Below are 22,500 nucleotides of genomic sequence, written 5' to 3'. Positions count from 1 at the left end.
AATCTCTCGAGTCGATTTTTTTCAAGTACGTCTTCTCTCGTCTCCTCGAATTCGTCTAATATAGTCGAGCAGCGATGCACGGTGAACGGTGAGAGTTATTTCTCCGAGAACGAGAAAACATATTTACGTTGTTCGGATATTCGTCGAGGGAGAAAAGTTTTTCGTCGAAGGAGATAAAAAGAAAAGAAATAAAAAGAAGAAGACGACGAAGGGAGTCGACGAAAATGGGCAAGAAAAATAGCAAGCTCAAGCAGGATACCATCGATCGACTTACCACCAATACTTATTGTAAGTAAAATTAATAATTAAAAAAGAGAGGAGAAAAAAATTGTTGGAAATTGAAATTGAAAAAGAAAGTTGAATAAAATTTATAAACAAATTTCTATCAAAATTTGTATTATTCTCCAATATTCTCGAGTTTTATAAATCATGCTCTGTATTTATAATCACTGATCGTCTTTTTTTCTTCTCTCTGGTATTCGTTTCATGATCGTCGGTACCGACCGACTTTAGAAACCGTTCCACTTTCGTATTGTTCTCTTTCTCGCGTCTCTTGCATCCGTCGTTTACCACGTTTCTACTCAATAGAGAAATAATGCTGTACGAGAGTCGTCAGCTATAATCGAACCTTTAGGAACGCGTTTCTTTCATTAACGAAGAAGTCATTATGAAATATAATTCGATTTGAATGATCGCTGACTATGAGAACATTTCTATATAAAAAGGTTTCTCCAAATTGATTATATCCTGATTATTTTCTCTAACTCAATTATTATTCCTATATAAAAAAAATAAATATTATGTAACATGAATACTATACTATACTATACTATTTACTTTATATGCATATAAACACTTTATATGCATATAAATACTATTATGCTATATAAATATTAACTTTGGTACACTTTTGGTAAAAAGTAAAAAATGTATATGCAAAACTGAAATAATATTAATATTACGGTTTACAAAGAATTAATTTTAATCTTTTGATCACACACACACACATACAAATGCGCGCACACATCGACGAAATACTTTTATGTCTTGATATGATTTATCTAGATTATAACAGAGTTTAGTACTGTATGTATATTAAAAGGAAAAGCTTAGTAGGTTTTAGGCCACAGTAGTAAATTAGGAATGGTAATGCAACGGACAGACGATGCTTATTGTTCGCAAGGACACACTGTCTCAGAGTGTTTACACTCGATGAACGTAGCCAAGAAGCGCGGAGTCATTAGCCGACACAATGCGTTTAGTTATCCCCTTTAACGATCCGTGTAATCCAGTCTCATTTAGCTCGTCGGTTAAACACCCTCTTCTCCAATGGCGATTTATATCTAACGCGTCCTAACGAAGGATTTTAATGAGCCTGCCATTTCAAACGAATTGAAGAATAACGATGAATATTATAAATCCGAAGTAATATCTTCTTTCTATTTTTATATCAAGAAAGAACTTTTACCAAGTTAAATGTAAATCTTAACGACCAAACTCGAAAGGTAGCTCGTATTTGTATCCTCTTTCTCTCTTTTTTCCTTTTCTTTTTTATCTTTTGTCCTATTCTCTTTTATATTATAGTTATTTAACGTCCTCCCTATTTTCATTTGGATCGATTCGAATGATTATTTTATCCTGGAACAATCTCCCTATATTTTTTTTCGCATGCGAGAACCATATCGTCTATTCATTTCCGTACTGGGATACTGGTCTCGTGCGCCAGTAGGTATTATTATAGGGACCCTTTTTTAAGAAATAAAATAGGGAAGCAGCTCGTTTATTAAACTCATCGATTTTAAAGCTATACACGTTGTATTTCATTCTCTTCGTACGAATGTATTAATATTTAAATTGCTATTTTTATTAAGCAAGAGATATTTTTTTTTTATCTAGGACAATGTTTCAAACTTCGAATCGTCGAATTCTTCAATTCAATATTTTTCTTTCCTTTTTTGTCTTTTTTTCATTTTCTTTTTGTTTTTTAAACATATGATTGAACAATTGACAATTTCAAGGGAAACGTTCTAAAATGATGAACTTCTCGGTACATCCTGTATTTACAAATGATAGCCCTATCAGATCGAGTTCCTCGAAATTTCTCGATTTCTGACAATACGCTTCGAAGATAAACGAGAACGTAGCTATTGTAAGGCGAACGTTTCAAAAGGAAGGAAATTAACGATAGCATGAACTGAATCAAACGTTCGTTTAACAACTGAGTGCAGTTGTATAAAGCGTGTCTTTCTCTTCACTATCGGTATTTAAATAACTTTTCTATCATATTCTTCTATAAAATCTTGATTAAAAATCTTTACATTTATATCACTTTACATCATATCATTTCATTATTACAATTAATTCGATCGTTCTATCATATTTTATAAAAATTAATTTTGCTATTTCTTTTTAATAATAAAAAAAAGAAAAAAAAGAAAAAAAAGAGATATTCTTTTCTCGATCATATTATGAAAACGTACGTATGTAAATCAGAGCGTTAGATGTACCAAACAATATTTTTTCAGTTCGGATTAAAAAGAGGAAGTGTCATAGCGAGAAACTAGAAGACTTGTTTTATTCAACGTCTGTTGATCCTACTGTCCATCCATTCTTTTTCCATATGCACGCAGTAAAAGAGGACACATGTGTCATACAATATAACGAGACAATAGGATACGTTGCTAGCCGTGTTATCAGTTCTAGAAAAAAAAGTTTGCTTTTTTTCCTATCATAAAAAAAGAAAGAGAGAAAAAGAGAGAAAGAGAGAGACAAAGGATGACTTGGAGAGTCAACAAAAAAAAAAAAAAAAAGAAAAGAAATGTTCGGATGGAGGGGTGAAAGTTGACGCTCTTTTTTCTCTCTCTCTCTTTCTCTTTCTCGTTCTTTGTACTTCCATCTCTCTATATATAGATATACATATAATATATGTATGTAGATATATATGCGAGAGTATATAACCGAGCAACGTTCGTTTTAGTTTAGCTATCGTTTCTACCTACAGGCGGGATCGTACGATATATATGTCGTATACGAAACGATGGCGGGGGTGGCGGTGGCGGCGGCGGCGGCGGCGAGAGGGCGAGGCGAGGACGAACGACGATCGATGTCTGTGCTTTTCCACTCTTTGGTCACGCACCTACGAATGCATACGACGAGAAAACTTGCTTCGGTGTGCGCGAACTACCCCTCGACAATTACTACATCTTCCTCCTTCCCACCCCTAACCACCCTCATTTTACTGATTCTCCACCTTCGAAAGACTGTTCCAATTTATTCTCATACTTTCGTACCGTATTCTATGATCAAATTTTCGCGCTCTCCAAAGATAGAATGTGACCAAAGAGTACATACATTTATATATATATATATATATATATATATATATATATATATATTTTTTTTTTTTTTTCTCTTCCTCTTTCCGTTTCTATTGCACTCTTTTTCTGTTTCTTTCTATTCCTATTCCTATTGCTCTTCCCTCTATTCCTTTCTTTTCCTATTACCCTTGTTTTCTCTCTCTTTCTCTTTCTGTTGCTCTTCTCTGTCATTTTCTCATAATAATTCTCTTTCCCTTTTCCTATTTCTCTTTCTAGTTCTCTTTATTTCTCTTTCTCTCTTTTTTTTCCTTCTTTATTTCTCTTTCTTCATCCCTTGTCATAATTTATTTAGGAAGCGAGGTTTCTAAAAGAACACGTATATCAAAGGAAATATGAATTTCTTCGTACTAACGAGCGTTTAATGTTACGTATCTTCGCTCGCTTTTACGTGTTAAGTAAATGGTGTAGTTATTACTTGATTATAATTTAAAAAGGTATTATAATAATAATGTCACTTTTCAAGTAAAAACTTGGGAAATATTTTTAATCTTTCTCCATTTTTTTGTTTTCTTTTTTCTATTTTCTTTTTTTTTTTTTTCCTTTTTTCTATTTCTTTTTTTTCATATCAATTTAATGTCTCGAGACAATTTTTCTCGATATAAAGAACAAGTTCAATCGAATTCCATTGTTCAGAGTGAACTTTCGGATCGGGCTAGAAAAAGAGAAAGAAACAGAGAGAGAGAGAGAGAGAGAGAGAGAGAGAGAGGAAGGGGGAGAGAAAGAAAGAAAATAAGAAGTCGTGCTTGGGTTGGTTGAGGAAGCAGAAAACGAATCTTCCTTTGCTAATATCGACGACAACGAACTATGTCGAAGAGGTCGTTTGATCGATATCCTTGAATAGTACGAAGGTATTGTCGTCATCGATGTATTATATTATATATTATCCCATAAAATCGAGCATTATCGTAAAATCGTCGATATACATCATAAAATATTCTTTAAGTTAAAATTGACTCGCGTGTAATTCGATAAACACATACTCGTATATAATATCTATCTATCTATCTATCTATCTATCTATCTATCTATCTATCTATCTATCTATCTATCTATATATATATATATATATATATATATATATATATATATATATATACACGCGCGCGCGGAAAGAAAACATTGGTATCTACGAAGAGAAATGAATAAAAAGTATTTTTACTATCGCAAAATAAAATTTATATAAATTATTTAACACTTATAAATGATCCTCTATTTTAACAAATACAATATATAAAAGAAATCGATGAATAATATTTTTTCAAATAAATAATTCTTCATATTGTTCTGGACAATGTTAATCTTATTAATACAAACATAATAGAAGCTGATAAAATTGAAGAGTACAATAGAAATTATTACAGATTTAACAGAGCATAAATAAAATAAATCAGATGAGCACATTATCCGTAAACAATTATTATACGTAACACAATAATTCAATTCATCTCTCTCTTCTTATAAATCTAACTTTAATTGAATCGATTATATACTACAACGTGCACATCTACTTATTACACTTTTTCCATAAAGTTTTCTATATTTTAAGACGTTTCTTCGATTTTTGTCTATTACGTTTGAAAAATATAGTTAATGTTTGTCCATCAAACATTACCTGTGCGAAAGGATTCGAAGGTCGATCGATAATGATGCAGTAGCATCAGCTTGTCTAGATATTACACGTGTGCACAAGTGTGGCTGAACAATTACCGGTCCGGTTGCCTCGACGACCCTTCATTTTCCAACTTCTGAGAGCACTCGCTCGTCTGTAAAACGATGTAATCCTCTCTACCATGTTTCTCGTTTTTTCGAAACGAGCTTGGAATGCATTTAAAATTTTTACTAATCATTTTTTTCTATTTTTTCTCCTTCATTATTATTGTTTATGACACGAGATATTATATGTGTTAACACTTTTTAAATTCTTATATATTTGTTTATTTAGCAATTAAAATCTCTTAAGAGAATTTATTTTCAACGATATCATGTCTTATATCACTTTTTTGAATGTTTTATTATTAAAATGTTTATCTTTTATCATGAATCTGTTTTCTTGTAAAATATGAATACAATACGATCTCTCAATTATATCAATTATCAAAATGCTTTATCGTATTATCCAAACGGTCTATTGCCTTATCGTATCAATATCACATTTCCTACTGAAATAGACATAGCTATTGATATATATTTTATATATATATATATATATATATATATATATATATATACGTATGTATGTATGTATACTATGCAAATAATTCCGAACAGTTCGATCTGAATTTGACGTTTCAGAAAAGGGTTTTGATTTAGGACCTGCAGAGATTTCTGATCGATAAATAACGGTTTAGACAGATTGGAGATTTCATTTGATTTTCTTTGAAATGTAGATATTTAAATTTTGATATTGCATAGAAAAATATTATTGTGAAAATTTATTTAACCGAGTAATATGATTAGAATTAGATAATAGAGTATTTAACCGATTATAGATTTGATTTTATTACCTAGAAAGTATCTAAATTTTGATAGAAAGAAAAATATATTATTAGAATATTAATTTTTAACCGTATAATTAGATTAGAATGAGGTGATAAAGTATTTTTTTCACTATATTAAACTTTTGCAGTTAGTCTCGATCGCTATTCACCGTGCACTAAGTAAACGAAGTAATGTCAAAGTTCAGTGGAATTAAGAAGTAATATAATGAAATAAGAAACTTATTGAGGAGGTTAATTATTGCGATCAAGTAATACTTTTATCTAACGAATATTGATTTTTCATCTATGCAGAGAATTTTCACATGAAGAAATATGGTCTCTATAAGTCGATTAACTTTCTGAATGTTTTTCTTTAGAAAAAAAGTAGAGGAGAAAGAGAGAATGAGAGAGAAAAGGAGAAGAAAAATATGTACATTGCAATTCATTGGAGACACACTTCGAGCTATTTTCCATTGCTGCTGAGCTCTTCGTTTTTTCTTGACTTATTCAAAATTTAACATAATTTTTGAAAGAAACGCTTTTCTCGAGAGAATAAAAGATGAAAGAACAAAGATAACAAATAAAGAAGAAGATATATTATTAGAAATTTCATTTCTTTGTTAAATCATATCCTGAAATTCTCCCTTTGTTATAAGGAAAAAAAAATTACACAAAAAATAAATTACGAAACTGTGAAAAATAAAATGACACACTCTCTCTCTCTCTCTCTCTCTCTCTCTCTCGTGACTATTTTCTAATCGAAGCTGAAGATATTGATAAGAAGGAAAAACGGAGATTACAGAATGATCTAGAAGATCTCGTTTGCAATTATTTCAAAGTTAAAATGAAATATCCGAAGCAATTCCGATGTGATCCGGAAGTAAGCTAATGTGTGTTTGAATATTTTGTATCTCCCTGATGTCTTATATACTTATATATACAACACACACATATGGACGTGTATATAGATAGGTATATATACATACGCAGAAAGTTACATTTAGCCCTGAAGCAAAGTCGACGCAATTAATCGCTTGAAGAGCAGCTTAATTGCTACTAATTGACTGAAGTAATCGGACTTTCGGCGTTTCTCATTTCCGATCGGATTTATCGACTTATAGCTTTGCTCGATAGATAGACCCTGTCAATGTCATTTATTTTATCCGGATTATTGGATTATTCGATTGAAAAAAAAAAAAAAAAAAAAAAAAAAATCAAATCAAATCAAATAAAATTGCGCCAAGTTGATAATTTTATTTTTCTATACTTATATTACGTTGGAATATCAAATGAACGATAATAATTAATAGTCAAATTTTATCATCACTTATTTCATAACAACAGGAATATAGTTATAATATTAATCTTTTTTTAATTTGCTTTATCGATTTTTACATAGTCTAGAAAGTACTTCAATATTTGGTCTTCTCTCTTTCGCAATAAAATACGATTACGTTGTGGTTATGTCGATCATCGTGATGACCCTAAAACCACCCTGTTAAATCTCATAATTATCGATCAGGAATAGATCTCGAGAAGACTTCAATCGTATCTTCAAGATGATGGTCCGGTAATAAAATCACCCTGTCATTTCCAAGTGGAAACGGTTCTGATATTAAATTCTATGAGCTACTAACGAATTACTATCACGCTCATAGAGTTAATGCCGTGTGCCTGTAATTCTGTCATTTCTCTCTTCGTAATAGAATTAGAGTTAGAATACGAGATGACGATGGATCCGTACAATATAAGAGTGAGAGTGAGAGAGAGAGAGAGAGAGAGAGAGAGAGAGAGACAGAGAGAGAAAGAAAGAGAGAGAGAGAGTGTTAGATACTTTCGCACACTAGAAATGTCCTTTGTTCGACCAAAGGAAATTTATGAGACACTATAAAGCACTGGCTCGTGGTTACGATCGTATATACACATACATACATACATACATACATACATACATATATGAGACGAACCTTTCGTGGCTCTAAGCATTTCGTGTATATAAGCAACTCTTACAAGCATTCGAGTTTCCTACAGTGTAAAGTCTTAATGAATAAATCAAAGTGTACAGTCTTGATATTCTATAGTGTGTCTTCCTTGACAAATCATTTGTGAACATACACGAATTCTATCTAAATTGATGATAGTATTTTTCCTGCGAATATCCAAATCGAATCTACGAATTACGTCACAGCTTTTTTTTTTTTTTTTTTTTTTTTTATAATCTCGACTTATATCTAATGAACTATTTTTGTAACGGGGGAAGCATCGAAAATTTGATTATTTGAATTAATATAATTTCTATTGTAAAATGTTAAAAGAAAAATGACGAAAGTTCATTAACCCATTTTCATCGTCTCCTAATAATAATATTTGTCTAACTCTGTTTTTAATACGTCGTAAAACAAGAAAGAGAGAGAGAGAGAGAAAGAGAGAGAGAGAGAGAGAGAGAGAGAGAGAGAGAGAGAGAGAATCTACGTTGCTTCGTAAATATTCCATTGGTTCATTTATCAGTCTAGCAAGATTCAGTAAACAAGAAAATAAAAGATTGGCACGTCGACAACGAGAGGAAGATTATTTTGAAAATATGAATAGGGATATAACATGAAAACGACGAATCGCGATTTAACACTTTATCACAAAACGTTACATCGGATAATTTGTCGATGTTATTTGTTGATATTATGCAAATTATTGATTAATTATTCGAATTACATATATAAGATTAATATAGAATTATTATAAACTGAAAAAAAATAAATATATACACCTATGCATGTATCTATACTATGTCTACCTACAAGAGTTCTTCGTTCAAGTAGAATTTTGTCGGATGGATTACAATGACCTTCAGTAAGAAAAGGATTAATGAAAAATACTACGAATAAGATGAAATTGTGAGTCAATGCATTTTTTTCGACGATTATCGATTTACCTTTTCGTTTTAATCGTGAATGATCTGACTAACTACTCCGTAGATTTATTAAATTTTTGAATAGAAGCAGAATTATTGATAAATTACTCCATCGATCTTTTTGTCGTTATTATCATTAAAAAATGTTATGCTTTATAAAAAAACATTTATGTTCTTTGAGGCTCTTAAAGAAGTCTGTTATCTTGCTAGAAAGAATACTCTTGTCACGAACTACCAGACATCTTTCCGAGGATGTTAAAAAAAGAAGAGCTTTTTAACGAGCAAGTTATTTTACTCGACGAACGAGAAGATAAATTGTCAACGCAATTCTTTAAATTTCTATTTAACTGGCAGTTAAATTTCAATCTTGAAAATCATGACAAATTTTCTTTTCTACAAGTTATATTTATTTTTAATATTTAATTATTCATCATTTTTCTACATTATTTTTTGAAGTACTTATGTATCATATTTTTATTTATTTCGAATAAATCACATTGCAAATTTTCAATATGTACGCGTATTGTGAAATATACATGGTTCTTTTAGGATTTTTTTCGGTTGAAATTCATTAGAATATTTCATCACGCTTTAACAATAAATAGAGATCACATTAACAATAGATGAAGAAGAAAAATCAAGATTTATCAAAAAATTAAATTTTTATTGATAACTCACTAGCCTCGAGCAGAACTTAAACCAACTCATATATCATAGTCTTTGGAAAATTAAGAGGAAAACTGACAGCGTCTTTCCAACAACTTTCTTATCCAGTTTTAGTTGAGACAAGATAAATCGATTATATATTATATCTATTATTTGTTATAATTCGAAGATATATACGTTTGTTTGTGATAAAATCTATGACATGAACAGAGCACACCGTAAGATATTCCAAGCGTGTAAATATTATCTGATATAAAAAAAATTATTGGATTTGCCGGTAATTATATGCTATCGAGTGATTGCACTTTTATCTAAAATAAATCATTATCTATAGATTAAAACCTCCAGGCGATCTCTCACGTTAGAGATATTGTTAATCGATAAGTAATATAAACAGAAGCGAAATATTTTTTTGATTAAAGCAACTCATGTTACTTTGCTTCCGTTCATAATTATACTTGTACAAGTTTTTTTTATCGTTTATCATTTATCAAATATCATTAACCACTAATTTGCACACTGCAAAAGATAATTAACAAAATATTCAACGAAAATATTGAATATTAATTATTCATCAATATCGAGGAAGGATTTTATATATATATATATATATATAGGATTTATTTATAAATTTAAATATTGAATTTATATATTTAATTATTAATCAATATCGAGGAAAAGTTCATTAATTAAAACTTTAAACGTCTTGAATTCCTCTCTATACTTGCACACTTCAATAATTTTAAATAATAAGAAGAAATGCTTTTTATTTTCTTTTTATTCTCTCTTCCTCTCGCTCCCTCTCTCTCTCTCTCTCTCTCTCTCTCTCTTTATTTCTTCATTTATATGCTCGCAATACAATGTCTTCGGTAAGAACCACTCTTGGTTTTTCTTTAAAGGATACATTTCTTAGGATATATGTCATATTTCTTATGTGCCGTAGCTACGATACGTTTTCCTGTCATATTCTACGAAATTGAATAGTTTTATAAAGATATTTCTATCAGAAAAATGACGACTATGTATATAGATATATACATATTTATATAGCGAGCACATAAGAGGTGTAGAAAGTAAGCTATATATTTTCAGAAATGGACCAATATAAGATCTTTAAATAATAAATATAAAAATATCTTTAAATATATTATGTTCATATCTATATCTATTTATCTATATATCTGTATGATAAAAATTACGATTATCTGTTATTTAGGAAAGAAAGTAGATCTTAATCGATTAACAGGGAATATTATGAGTATAAATTAATTTATAATATTAAGTAAAAGAAATTTAAAATATTAGTAAAAAAGTTTTTTAGGAAAGAACGTTTGAAACTCTTTTTAATGAGAATAAAATGATAACTAGAAATGTTTCTAATAGAACGGTAATTAACTTTTTTTATTTCTTTAAGACGTCGTAATAAAATTCGTACATAATTTAATACAATATGTACATAATATTTTTATGATTTATCGAAGAAGATACAAGTATTCGAGAAGATTATCAAAGTTGTCTTATTATCGTTCTCTCTCTCTCTCTCTCTCTCTCTCTCTCTCTCTCTCTCTCTCTCTCTCTCTCGAAATATCGATATAAATCGGGCTCGCTGTGCAAACAAATTGCTTGCACGTGTTCAACCTTAAACTTAGAAGCACTTCGAACATGTTGATCGTCGACAAATTTGTCGATTTATTGGCACATCTTTCTCATTTCTTCGCTGCCAAAACGAGACGCTCGTTTGCCCAAACTACTTTAAAAAGGATCATCAACTCTTATGACGAGCCACAGGAAAGATAAAATGAGTTGCAAGAAAAGTTTTATTAAGGGTTAACAGGATAAAAAGGATATCGATTTTCTTTATCTTTTTTTTTTTTTTCTTTTTTTTTTCGGGGTCATAAAGAATCGCGAAAGTCCTGACATATAGAAAATCTTTAAAATCGCTACAACGCTTTATGTCAGGTTAAAACAGTAAACAATCTTACATATTCTTTATTTATACATACAAAGTGTGTATATAAATTTTATTATATATATATATAATTTATATACAAGTTCCTATGCTTATGCAATATGTATTTGTATTCTATCCACGCTTCATTTATGTACGCCTGATCTATCCTGCTGCATCCTGATGCGTTTTAAGCTTACCCTCTGTTGTACGTGTGCAAGGACTCGGTCGAGGCCGTTCTCGTAATTTTCTCTCTCTCTCTCTCTCTCTCTTATTCTTCCTCATTCTCTATATCTCTTACCCTTCCCTATATTCTGTCGTTTTATATTTATTAATATGTTTTTTTTTTTTAATATTCTATAAATTGAAAAAAATAAAAATCTATACAAATATGTGTCTATAGCTTAAATGGATATTTTTATAATCATTTTTATAATTACAGTTTCACGGTTTACGTTAATTCTTCAGTTTTGTTAATTTGTTTAATTAATAAATGGAAAGAAAATTATACGAACGTGATATAAATAAACATATATTTTCATTATAGTTTTTTTTAATAATACTCGTTTGAATATATATTTTTGTGTTATCTTTTTTCTTTTTATTCGCTATAAAGTAATCATTATATAATCTTTAAAATGCATAAAGCATTGATCCATATGTATGACAAAATTTTAATTTCAACGTGATAAAAGCTTCAAACTTTTACTCGCACACATTGTTTTAAAATTCTACCCATCAGTTTACAATAATATAAAATATTGCATTATTTCAAATATGACATCGAAATTCTTCCTCTTTTATCGTTTAAATTTAACTAAAAAAAAAAAAAAAAAAAAAAAAAAAGAAAGTAAAAAAAAGAGAGGAAGGGAGAAGAACAACAGGAGAGATAGATTGAAGTTGGTTCTTTTGTTACGTCGATAAAAATTCGCTATCAATGTGGCACAATACAGACTGATCAATCGGCTCGTTTATCTTCTTCGAACATTTGACAAGAAACAAAGAGATTTTATTTTGTGAACGAGAGAAAGAGAGGTGAGTTGGAGAAGGGAAGAGAGAAGAAGGGAAAATAAAATAAAATAAACAAAATAGGAGCACGAAATTTATTATTGGTACGGTATAAAAAATCGACGAGAGGAAAATCACAATTTCTGAGAGGCAACTCATTAAATAATCCTCTTGACCTGGCAACTCGTTTTCCGGGAAAAAAACTTGATGACTCTTAGGCTTCCTTCTTTTTCTTTCCTTTTCTCTACTTTTTTTTTTTTTTTTTTTTTTTTTGCTAGAAGAGGTATCTTTAGAATCATGGATTAGAAAAGTTCCGAATTGACGTCTCATGCTCGAAATCGAGCCTCTCTAGGTCCAGGATATGCCGAGTTTCTCTAATTTATTGCGACGGGAAAAGCGAAGAAGATAGTCATCGCGATATCTCGAAAACTTCAGTAAAAAAAAGATGAAGAGGATAATGATGAACCTTTGAGAAAAATTATTTGAATCTTATATCAAAGAAAGAGGATAACTTACATACGCACACATATGTAATATACAGAATAGACCATAACTTTCTCGGTAATTTAAAAAATTAATTACTATTTTTCAAAACTTTTTAGACCAATTTTCTTTTTTTTAGATTGTAAAACTACAAGCTTAACTGCAAGCCAACTATTCTTCATCAACAATATACATATATATAATTGTCTTGATATTGAAAATAGTTTGATACTAACAGTAGGAATTTATACTAATGAATTCTTTCTTTATTGCTCAGTATATAAGAAAGATCAAAATAAACAATAGTACATAACGAAATTACTTAAAATTATGCAATTTTTACAACTATTTTCCAATAATAAATAATATACCCGTATATTTATCATCTCGATACTCAGAAGATAAACAAATTGAAATAAAATTCTCTATAATTGTCGCCAAAGCTGAATTCGGTCTCGTTTTTCTCATAGAAACGATCCTAACGGCAATTAAGTCTCCTTGGCGTCGAACCAATTACGGTTGCCCTCTTGAGAATGTTCCGGTACGAGTGAGAGAGAGATAGAAATAGAGATGGAGATAGAAATAGAAAAAGAGAAAGACACATTTCCAGAGTCGAGACTTACGTATCTAAGTGTGTTCGTGAGAGAGCAGAGTTTTGCGGTCAGCACGAAACTTTCCTGTCACGGAAATTGTTCGTTAAAGGGAGCTACGAAACCTTCTCTCTCTCTCTCTCTCTCTCTCTCTCTCACATACACACATACTCATATTCTCACACGCATACACACACTTTGAGCTTGCGATGATAATTAGTTTTATTACCTAAAAGCGAAAAGTATCTTGGACTTGGGAAACTTTTAACTGACTTTAGTTGGTTCCTTTTTCTTTCTTTTTATTTTCCTTTTCTTGGATTTTTTGTTAATATTGGATTTTGGAAATAAAAAAGAAACGTTATATACATATATAGTGAAATGTTACATAAGAAAAATTTCGAAAGAAAAATTCTTATCACTTCGATCGTTCTTTAGAGTCTTCCTACTTTAAAATGAAATTTTGTTTACCCTAGCAAAACTGCTATACAACACGGTACTCGGAGACAAATGTTAGGTACTAGGTATAGGTATATACATATAAGTATATACATATATATATATATATATATATATATATATATCAAAGCTCATTTGCATGGTTATAGGAGTATTTTATACCCCATAGCAACTCCTTGGGAACGACGATCGGTTTTCGCTCTGTGCTCCTTTCCTCAATCCCCGCCCCCCTCACTCTATCACTCTAAATATTCCCATATATGTATTCTGTTACATTTTTTCATTTGTCTGTCTCCTTTATAGATTCCTTTCTTTCACTTATATTTATGTAAATAGATATCTACATACATATGTATGTCTTCTGTAATAAAGAGAGCTTTTTATTATTAGAAAGGTTCCAACATGTTTTCTCTCACGATAAGATATTATCTATATAATATCTACTATTTTCAAGCTATCTTATATTATCTTTATAATCTATCTTTGAAGAATAAATATTATTGTCTATATCGAGAATGTATAGTATTGTATAAATACATAAATATATGTATAAATCATTATACTTTTTCTTATAAGACGATATGTGGGATTTGTTTTATACAAATGATAGGTATTATATATAACAAATTTATAATACAATTTCGTATTATTTATTGTATTTTTAGCTCCAATCTTTGTAAAAATAACTTCATTTTTCAACAATTCAATTTTCGATAGATACGCAATAATATATATTTTTCTCTGTAAAATATAGAACATTTTCAATATAGAACAAAAGATGACATAAAATATATATAAAAATGACAATTGTCATTAATTATTGTCAGCGAATAATTTCGCCAGAAGCAATTCTCATAAATAATCAAAACTAATCTTCTAGAGGCAATAAACACGATCGTTGCGAAATACGTTTCGTTAATTATATCTATAAAGCTTTAACACCTAGACTTATAATGACGCGATACGATTAAAACGATCGTAGAAACAGGAAATAGGTTTGTTAATAATTTTGGAGAAATGCTTCCTGACTTTTTCCACTTGAGAAAATGTTAGATATTATCTATCTATTGTACATTGGATAAATCTTGATAATATTGAAGATATTGGCAATATCCATTATTATATCTTTAATATCTTATTGTTTAGTTTCTTGTGAAAAAGATTAATGAAAAGAAACAGTTTCATCGTCATCGTAATCTCAAAGGAGCTGATGGTATATATTATAAAAATGAGAAGGTACACTGTTATATCATTTTTCGAAATCGCGTTACATCGTGTTACACAGAGACTATCGGGATGGACCGCATTGCGGAAAGTTAGTTCAGGAACGGATCGACTTAACGATATAATTTTTCATTTTCTAGGACACACACAATTTTCAAACTTTTTCTCGATATGTTTTAAAAACATAAATCTTTTACCGATCGTGAGATTTCGTTAAGTTTTATGGTGAAACGACCGGTGTGAAACGAAAGCTATTCGAATGAAATATGAAGAAAAAAGGAAAATCTTCCAAAGGAAAAAAGAACAGGGGTTAGCAGATTTTTTGAATAATATTATTTCTTGAACTGAATTTGTAAATAACCTAAAGGAAGTTAATTTATGATCAAAACGAGTACAGCTAGCTTCTGAACAAAACCTTCTTTACTTTCCCCATTCGCATTGCTATGCAAAGATTCTTGAGCTCCAAGAGTTGTTGCATGATTTCTATGCTACACACACACACACACACACACACACACACACATACACATACACATGCAGATATACCTACTCGCGTGTATGTCGAACATAGTAGGTAACGATGCGATATCCTGTGGGAGGTAAAAGTAGTTAACTTATAGCGTATATTTCCGGTCACGTAACATTTTCAACATTTGCAAAGCTCACTATAATCGAACGGAAAACAGAAGAAGAATGTAAATTCACTAAGAACATTATTTAATATTATCATATAAATTTACAATTGTTATGCCAATTAACGAATAATGTTTGATTATCTATTGGTGTTCCTCGGTGTAACGGTATAAGAGAGAGAAAGAGTTATAGGTAATTGACAAAAGCAGGCATAGAAGAGACAAACACTCTTTCGAATTCTTTTTATCGACCTTGTCACTTTCGCTACATGATCTTGCACGCAAATTCTTTGAGAAATTTATCGGCCATCGTGATTAAAAGTGACATTGAGGTGGACAACGTATACGCTCAAGGAATTGGGCCACCCACGATTTATTGATTTTACGAGCGTTGGTCCTCGGTCAAATTTTTTTTCCCCCTCCCGGTACTCTCCCACTCTCGTAAAAAGTCAATATTTCCGAATCAACATTTCAGACAGAGTAAATACGATTGTTTGGCGGATTATCCTTGGACGAGAAAAGTTTCTACGAAACTTTTAGACGAACGAAACTTTGAGATAACATTTCTTAGGATACCTAATTTAATAATGATCTCTCGATGAGAGTATGATCAAAGGATAAGTTTTTAAAATTTATTTTTAAATGAGAAAACAAAAATTTAATTAATTCGTTTAAATACCGTCTATTGTTAAAAGAATCCTATATAGACGCTGAATTTCTCTCTCTCTCTCTCTCTCTCTCTCTTTCTACCTTCTTCTTTCTACATATACCTTAACCACAGTTATCGATTGTCTTTCTCGACAATATCCACGAAGAGAAGAGACTGGTCATCTCGAAACGAATTGAATTTATCGATGAACCGATGGACTGCATTGCGGTGACTTTTCCAACGCAACAGAACTATTCCATTCGATTGGAAGGAGTGCTGCCAAGGGCTCGTTTCGACCACTTCGCTCTTTGGGAAAGCAAACGCCGCATTCGAATGATTAACTCTTTTCACTCTCTCTCTCTCTCTCTCTCTCTCTCTCTCTCTCTCTCTCTCTCTCTCTCTCTCTCTCTCTCTCTATCTATCTATCTTTATCGTCCACCTTTTAACTCTGAATTCTATTGAGAGAAATTCTTTCCAAGATGTTTCCTATCATTTCCTCCTATAAATTTTTTCTCACTTTTTCCCTCTTCCCTCTTCCGTATATATAGATATATTGCATTTAATCTTTTATAATGTCATACGCGCGCGTAATTCTCAATTTACGAAGTCGTATTTTTGTAGTCTTTATATCTTCCATCGAATATATTATAATTATACTATTAATATTGTAGCATTATAGCATAATATATATAATATATTATCATACTAGTATATAAAATTTTTTTTTATATAAACGATAAAAAATTAGAATTACAAAGAGTTTTTAATTAACGGTGATTGAATCTTCCATTTCGATGCAATAAGGATTTGTTTCATTCATTTCAATCGCGATACTCCCTCGAGTTTTTGGATTTTCAAATCCAACTCGCGTCCCATTAGATTTATAGAGAAAATCCGTTAGCTCGATAAATCAAAGTACTTGATCGTTGATACGCAAGGACACACTCTGTGTTTGGCGCTCCCGATAATTCTTTTACTCGGAATTTTTCTCTTTCTATCTCTGTCTCCCTTTTACCATAAAACTAAATCATGATTTTTCATTCTTCTTTATTTTGTTTCAGTCACCGAGAAGGAGATTCGGCAGTGGTAAGTTTGACAAATAAATTCTCAATAAATCGATAAAAAAATTTTTAACGCGAATTGAAACGCAAATTTATATTATATTACTATGATAAACTATTATAGTATTTTTTATCCATCATCGATTTTATTTAATTCTTCCCAGGCACAAAGGATTTCTCAAGGATTGTCCAGACGGTCTATTAACTGAAGAGGTAAATGATCAATGTGCAATTTCATGAGGATTAATGTAAATTTTGTCGATTACTTTATCTTCACGAAAAAACAAAAAGGAATAAATAAATTAATTAATAAATAAATAAACAAATAAATAAGTGAAAAATAAAAAAAATCGTGAAATTACGTAGGCATGTGTAACATACGGAACATTTACGTTCGAAATAGTTTCTATGCAGGAATCTACAGATTTTCCCTTCTTTCGATTTCAGGGTTTTATTAAGATCTATAAGCAGTTCTTTCCCCAAGGTGATCCTTCCAAGTTTGCCTCGCTAGTCTTCAGGGTATTCGATGAGAACAGCGTGAGTGTCAGCAAAGTATAATATAAGGGATGTCTCGCATCTTGATTTTGATATAAAATCATTAGAGTTTCAATTACAAACGTGATTTCCCGTCTATAGAAAAATACTTTTCAATTATAATTTCAACTTGTTCGATATCGTTTCGAGTCAATTTACGTACATACATATGTAAAACGACGATGATAAAGCAATAAGAAAATGAAAGCTTTTAATAAGTATGACATTTCTTTTAGGATGGCACGATAGAATTTGAAGAATTCATAAGAGCTCTCTCTGTTACGTCACGAGGAAAATTGGACGAGAAGCTGCATTGTAAGTAACTAACGAATAAATAGGAAATGGGGGATCCTTTTCTCGAGGAAATAAACTTTATCCTTGTGAGATAAAAGAGAAAAGATTTTCTTCATTTCTGACAAAAAAAAAAAAAAGAAAAAAAAAAAATAAACTCTTGTATAAGGTTTAATCCTTCATAATGACCTGTTACTTTTAAATTATTTTTCAATCTTATTTCATTTTATTGTGTCATCAATTTGTATTGTATTTATTATATATATAAATGGCTCTCACGCATTGGATATATAATTTATTTATAGACACGATAAAATGATTGAATGATTTTCGATGAAAATGATTATTTCTTTCGCACGTGTTTCTACATATACATATATATATATATATATATATATATATATATATATATATATATATATATATATATATATAAACGGTTCTCACGCATTGGATACATAATTTATTTATAGAGACGATAAAATGATTGAATGATTTTCGATGAAAATGATTATTTTTTTCGCACATGTTTCTACATATATATACATATATATATATATTTTTCTTTAAAATATCATCTCGATTTCTCTACTCGTCTTACAGGGGCTTTTCGATTGTACGACGTTGACGACGACGGTTTTATCACGAGAGAGGAAATGTATGATATCGTCGATGCGATATATCAAATGGTGGTGAGTACCGAGCTCAAAGTAGAAACGACTGCTTGTTTGCAAAAAAACAGAGGAAAAAAGACATTATATACTTCATGGCAGAACGAGATAAAACGTTTTATCGTCTATTTCTTGTTCCTCTTGTTACTCGTATAGCCAATGGTAATCGTTCCAACTTTTCTGACTCTATGTATACAAACACACACACACACAAATATATATATATATATAATAGGATATATATATATATATACACGCATATACAATGTATGTACATTCAGTTTAGATACTCACTTTCTCAAATCAAATAAATTTTTCTAAATTTTTACAAGCGTTTTTCTAATATTTTACAAATGTTCAGAACCGAAGAAAAAAATGTTTTCTATTTTTTATCTGCGTATCCGTTCAATTCTTATCGCAGTACAAAAATGCAGTTTATTTTTTTTTTTTTTTTTTTTTTTTTCCCTTATACAAAACAGATAATACATTTATTACGTTATGCATTCTTGTATCTTTGACCTATCCTTACTAGATTTGATCTAAAACACTTTGTTCGCATATTAAATTTCACAATAGTGAATAAACTTTTATAAAAAAAAAACAAGCTTTTAGTCAACATTATTTGTAAAAAGTAATTATATAATTGTGTTAATATTATTAAAAAATAAAAATCTAAAATTTGTCATTTTTTTATGGGTTCGGTATAGCTTTTCAGTATTTCTTAAGGTATCTTCTCTTTTTTTTTTAAATCAAGTCGAAACGTCGAGAGGTCGAACTCGGAATTGAGAATCGAGCTATTTGTGGAAATTCTAGAGCGAAATGTTATCGCGACGACGAGTGGCCCGATCGATCGCGTTCCGACGAATCGAGACGGGTCCAAAGAGAAAAGAGAGAAAGAGAGAGAGAGAGAGAGAGAGAGAAAGAGAGAGAGAGGGAAGTTAATTGAGCCTCGCAAGCTTCTCCATAGAAGACTCGATGAGACCAAGATGATTAGACGAACGACCGTCTTGCTTTACTAGAATTATTATTTTTTAACGAACTTTTATCATCGTAATTTGTTTGAAAATATTTCTATTTCGAAATTATAACGTGAAAAATATTTTTCAAAGAAATTTTCAAATTTTCATAAATCCCAATATATCTATAGCAAACATTATTAAACGTTTTGAATGATCTAAAACGGATGAAACGAACTGAAAAAATGGCAATCAAAGGTAAAAAGTTATAAAATCTACGTGTGTATATCCATTGACGTAGTCATTGTTCAAGCAACGTGGCCCTCTTTAACGGGAAGTTACGTCGTGCAACTCGGCCATGATCTGCATTTTAATTTTAAAGGGAATAGTATGAAGCAAGAATCGTTGAAATTATATCGCATAATCGTGAAAGCCCATAATTACGTCGGTAGCGTAACGTTGAATTCGACGTAATATAAATTCAATTTCTTCGTTCGATTTATTTTCATTTTATCCACGAGTCACTTTCTCTCCCTCTCCCTCTCTCTACTTGAAATAAAATTGACCTGCAATTAGGTAAAATCAAAAGCTCGTCTCTTCGTCCTTGAACATCGGCGCATCGCTTTTTCTCTCTGTTTTCAATTTTCACTCTTTGGAGTAGTTAAATTTTATACGTACGGCAGAAATCGTACATAAATGATGAACATATATATTATCGTAATGAATCGGTCTTTTAATTAATTACATCCTGTAGAGAGTACAATTTAATCTTTCTTTCAAAATTTCTTTGAAAAATAAAACGAGATATTTATAAAGATATTATTTAGAAAAAAGTAAAAAGATAAATGTAACGCAAGAAGATTTAACAAAAATTAATGTTTCGCAAAATGTAAGAGAAGGAAAGGAAAAAAAAAAAAAGAAATATATGTATATATATACAGAAAAAAATCCGTGTTATTTTTTAGGGACAACAACCACAAGCAGAAGACGAGAACACGCCGCAGAAAAGGGTGGACAAAATATTCGATCAAATGGACAAGAATCACGACAATAAGCTTACCCTTGAAGAATTTCGAGAGGGTAGCAAAGCGGACCCACGAATCGTCCAAGCTTTATCATTGGGCGGCGAGTAACCGTTCGCTAAAAGTTATTACCAGGAACGACAGACGAGATCCTTCGATCTTCTATTCGTGTCGAGAGATTACGTCGTCGTCGATTTGATTTATCCAAATCCGTGGAAAGGAAGAGCGGAGACGAGAGAATATAGCGTCGTCGCGCATCACGGGGGAAGATAATCGAAATGAAAAGAAGAAAAAAATAAGAGAAGAATATCGAGGGAAAGGTAAAAAAAAAAAAAAAAAGAAAAAAAAGAAAAAAAAAAGAAAAAAGGGACGGAAAGAGAAAGAAGAAGACAAAAACAAAAAAAAAAAGTAATACGAAGAAGAAATGAGATGGAGTGCCCAAAAGATATTTATCAACGATCATCCAGTTCGCGTCCCAGTATTTTTCCCGATCCTCGGCTTTGTTCGCTTTGTTGATTGATACGTTTGGGAAATCACAATGATGCTTAAAATAAGTATCAGCGTGTATTAGAGAAAGAAAAAAAGAAGAAGAAGAAGAAGAAGATGAGGGAGTAAAAGAACAACAAAAATGTTCGTTGCGTATCCTTCGAGAGAAATAATATGGAATATATATGTCGAGGCTTAAAAAATATTAAAGCTTTCTTCGCGGACAGAAAAACGATGATATTTTCATCGTTGTGTGGAATATTATCGGCTAAACCGCTTTTCTTCCTTCGTTTAATCGCGCGAACATGCAATAGATCGTGAAATGAAATGTGTGAAAGAAGGAAGGAAGGAAAGTCGAGGGAAATATCGCGAATGTAAGGGAGGATTAGCTGGGGGAAAAGAAGGGAGGGAAACCGTGCCTTCTCATCGATCCTCGTCTTTATCGGTTATAACGTTCTCAGCGTGTCGTGGAATATGCGCGTCGAACGAATGCGTACTTTTATCGAGGAAGAAAAGAAAAGAAAAGAAAAGAAAAGGAGAAAAGAAAAGGTAGAAAATAGGAAAGAAAGAAAAAGAGGGCGGAAGGGAGGGAGGGGGTAAATAGAGGTAGTCGAGAAGGAAACGAAAAGGGCATCTAAAGATAGCAATAAAAGAGAAAAAAATTTACAAACGAAAGCTTTTCTTCAAATTCGCGTGTATTCGTCGAATAAAAGAAGGAAAAGGAAGAGGGAAAGAAGGATCGTAGAAAGTTGAATTTTTCAAGGACGAGGATCGCGACCAAGCGGTCTCGTCTGTTTTACATATTTGTGTCTACCACGATGAACAGAAAGTTTCTTCCTTTTTTTCCTTTTCGTCCTTTTTCTTTTTTTCCTTTTTTTTTTCTTCTTTTTTTTCTTTTTTTTTTAATGACGCAAAGGATCGTTGGTGAGTCCTAAAAAATTGAAAAATTACATTTTGATCTGTCAGTGGCATCCTACTGTTACACACTAAACGATTATCAATTATTATTATTATTATTATTATTATTATTATTATTATTATTATTATTATTATTACCGTTA

The 22,500-nt window shown here is 30.9% G+C and overlaps 1 protein-coding gene across 2 annotated transcripts in view; it reads left to right on the top strand.

Annotated features, from left to right (window-relative positions):
• The window catches only part of LOC124954850 (frequenin-1), a 23,786-nt gene extending 2,373 nt beyond the window's left edge, over positions 1 to 21,413 (top strand). For both annotated transcript variants that reach the window (XM_047508413.1, XM_047508414.1), the window contains exons 2-8: positions 1 to 288; positions 17,480 to 17,504; positions 17,644 to 17,692; positions 17,927 to 18,016; positions 18,250 to 18,328; positions 18,908 to 18,996; positions 20,897 to 21,413. The exon at positions 1 to 288 is cut by the window's left edge. In XM_047508413.1, the coding sequence (XP_047364369.1) occupies positions 225 to 288; positions 17,480 to 17,504; positions 17,644 to 17,692; positions 17,927 to 18,016; positions 18,250 to 18,328; positions 18,908 to 18,996; positions 20,897 to 21,064 (564 nt within the window). In that variant the 5' untranslated portion in view covers positions 1 to 224 and the 3' untranslated portion in view covers positions 21,065 to 21,413. The remainder of the gene's footprint in view (positions 289 to 17,479; positions 17,505 to 17,643; positions 17,693 to 17,926; positions 18,017 to 18,249; positions 18,329 to 18,907; positions 18,997 to 20,896) is intronic.
• Positions 21,414 to 22,500: the final 1,087 nt, after the last annotated feature.

Source organism: Vespa velutina, chromosome 16, assembly GCF_912470025.1.
Source record: "Vespa velutina chromosome 16, iVesVel2.1, whole genome shotgun sequence".
Classification (NCBI taxonomy): domain Eukaryota; kingdom Metazoa; phylum Arthropoda; class Insecta; order Hymenoptera; family Vespidae; genus Vespa; species Vespa velutina.
This window is presented reverse-complemented; position numbering and strand designations above follow the sequence as displayed.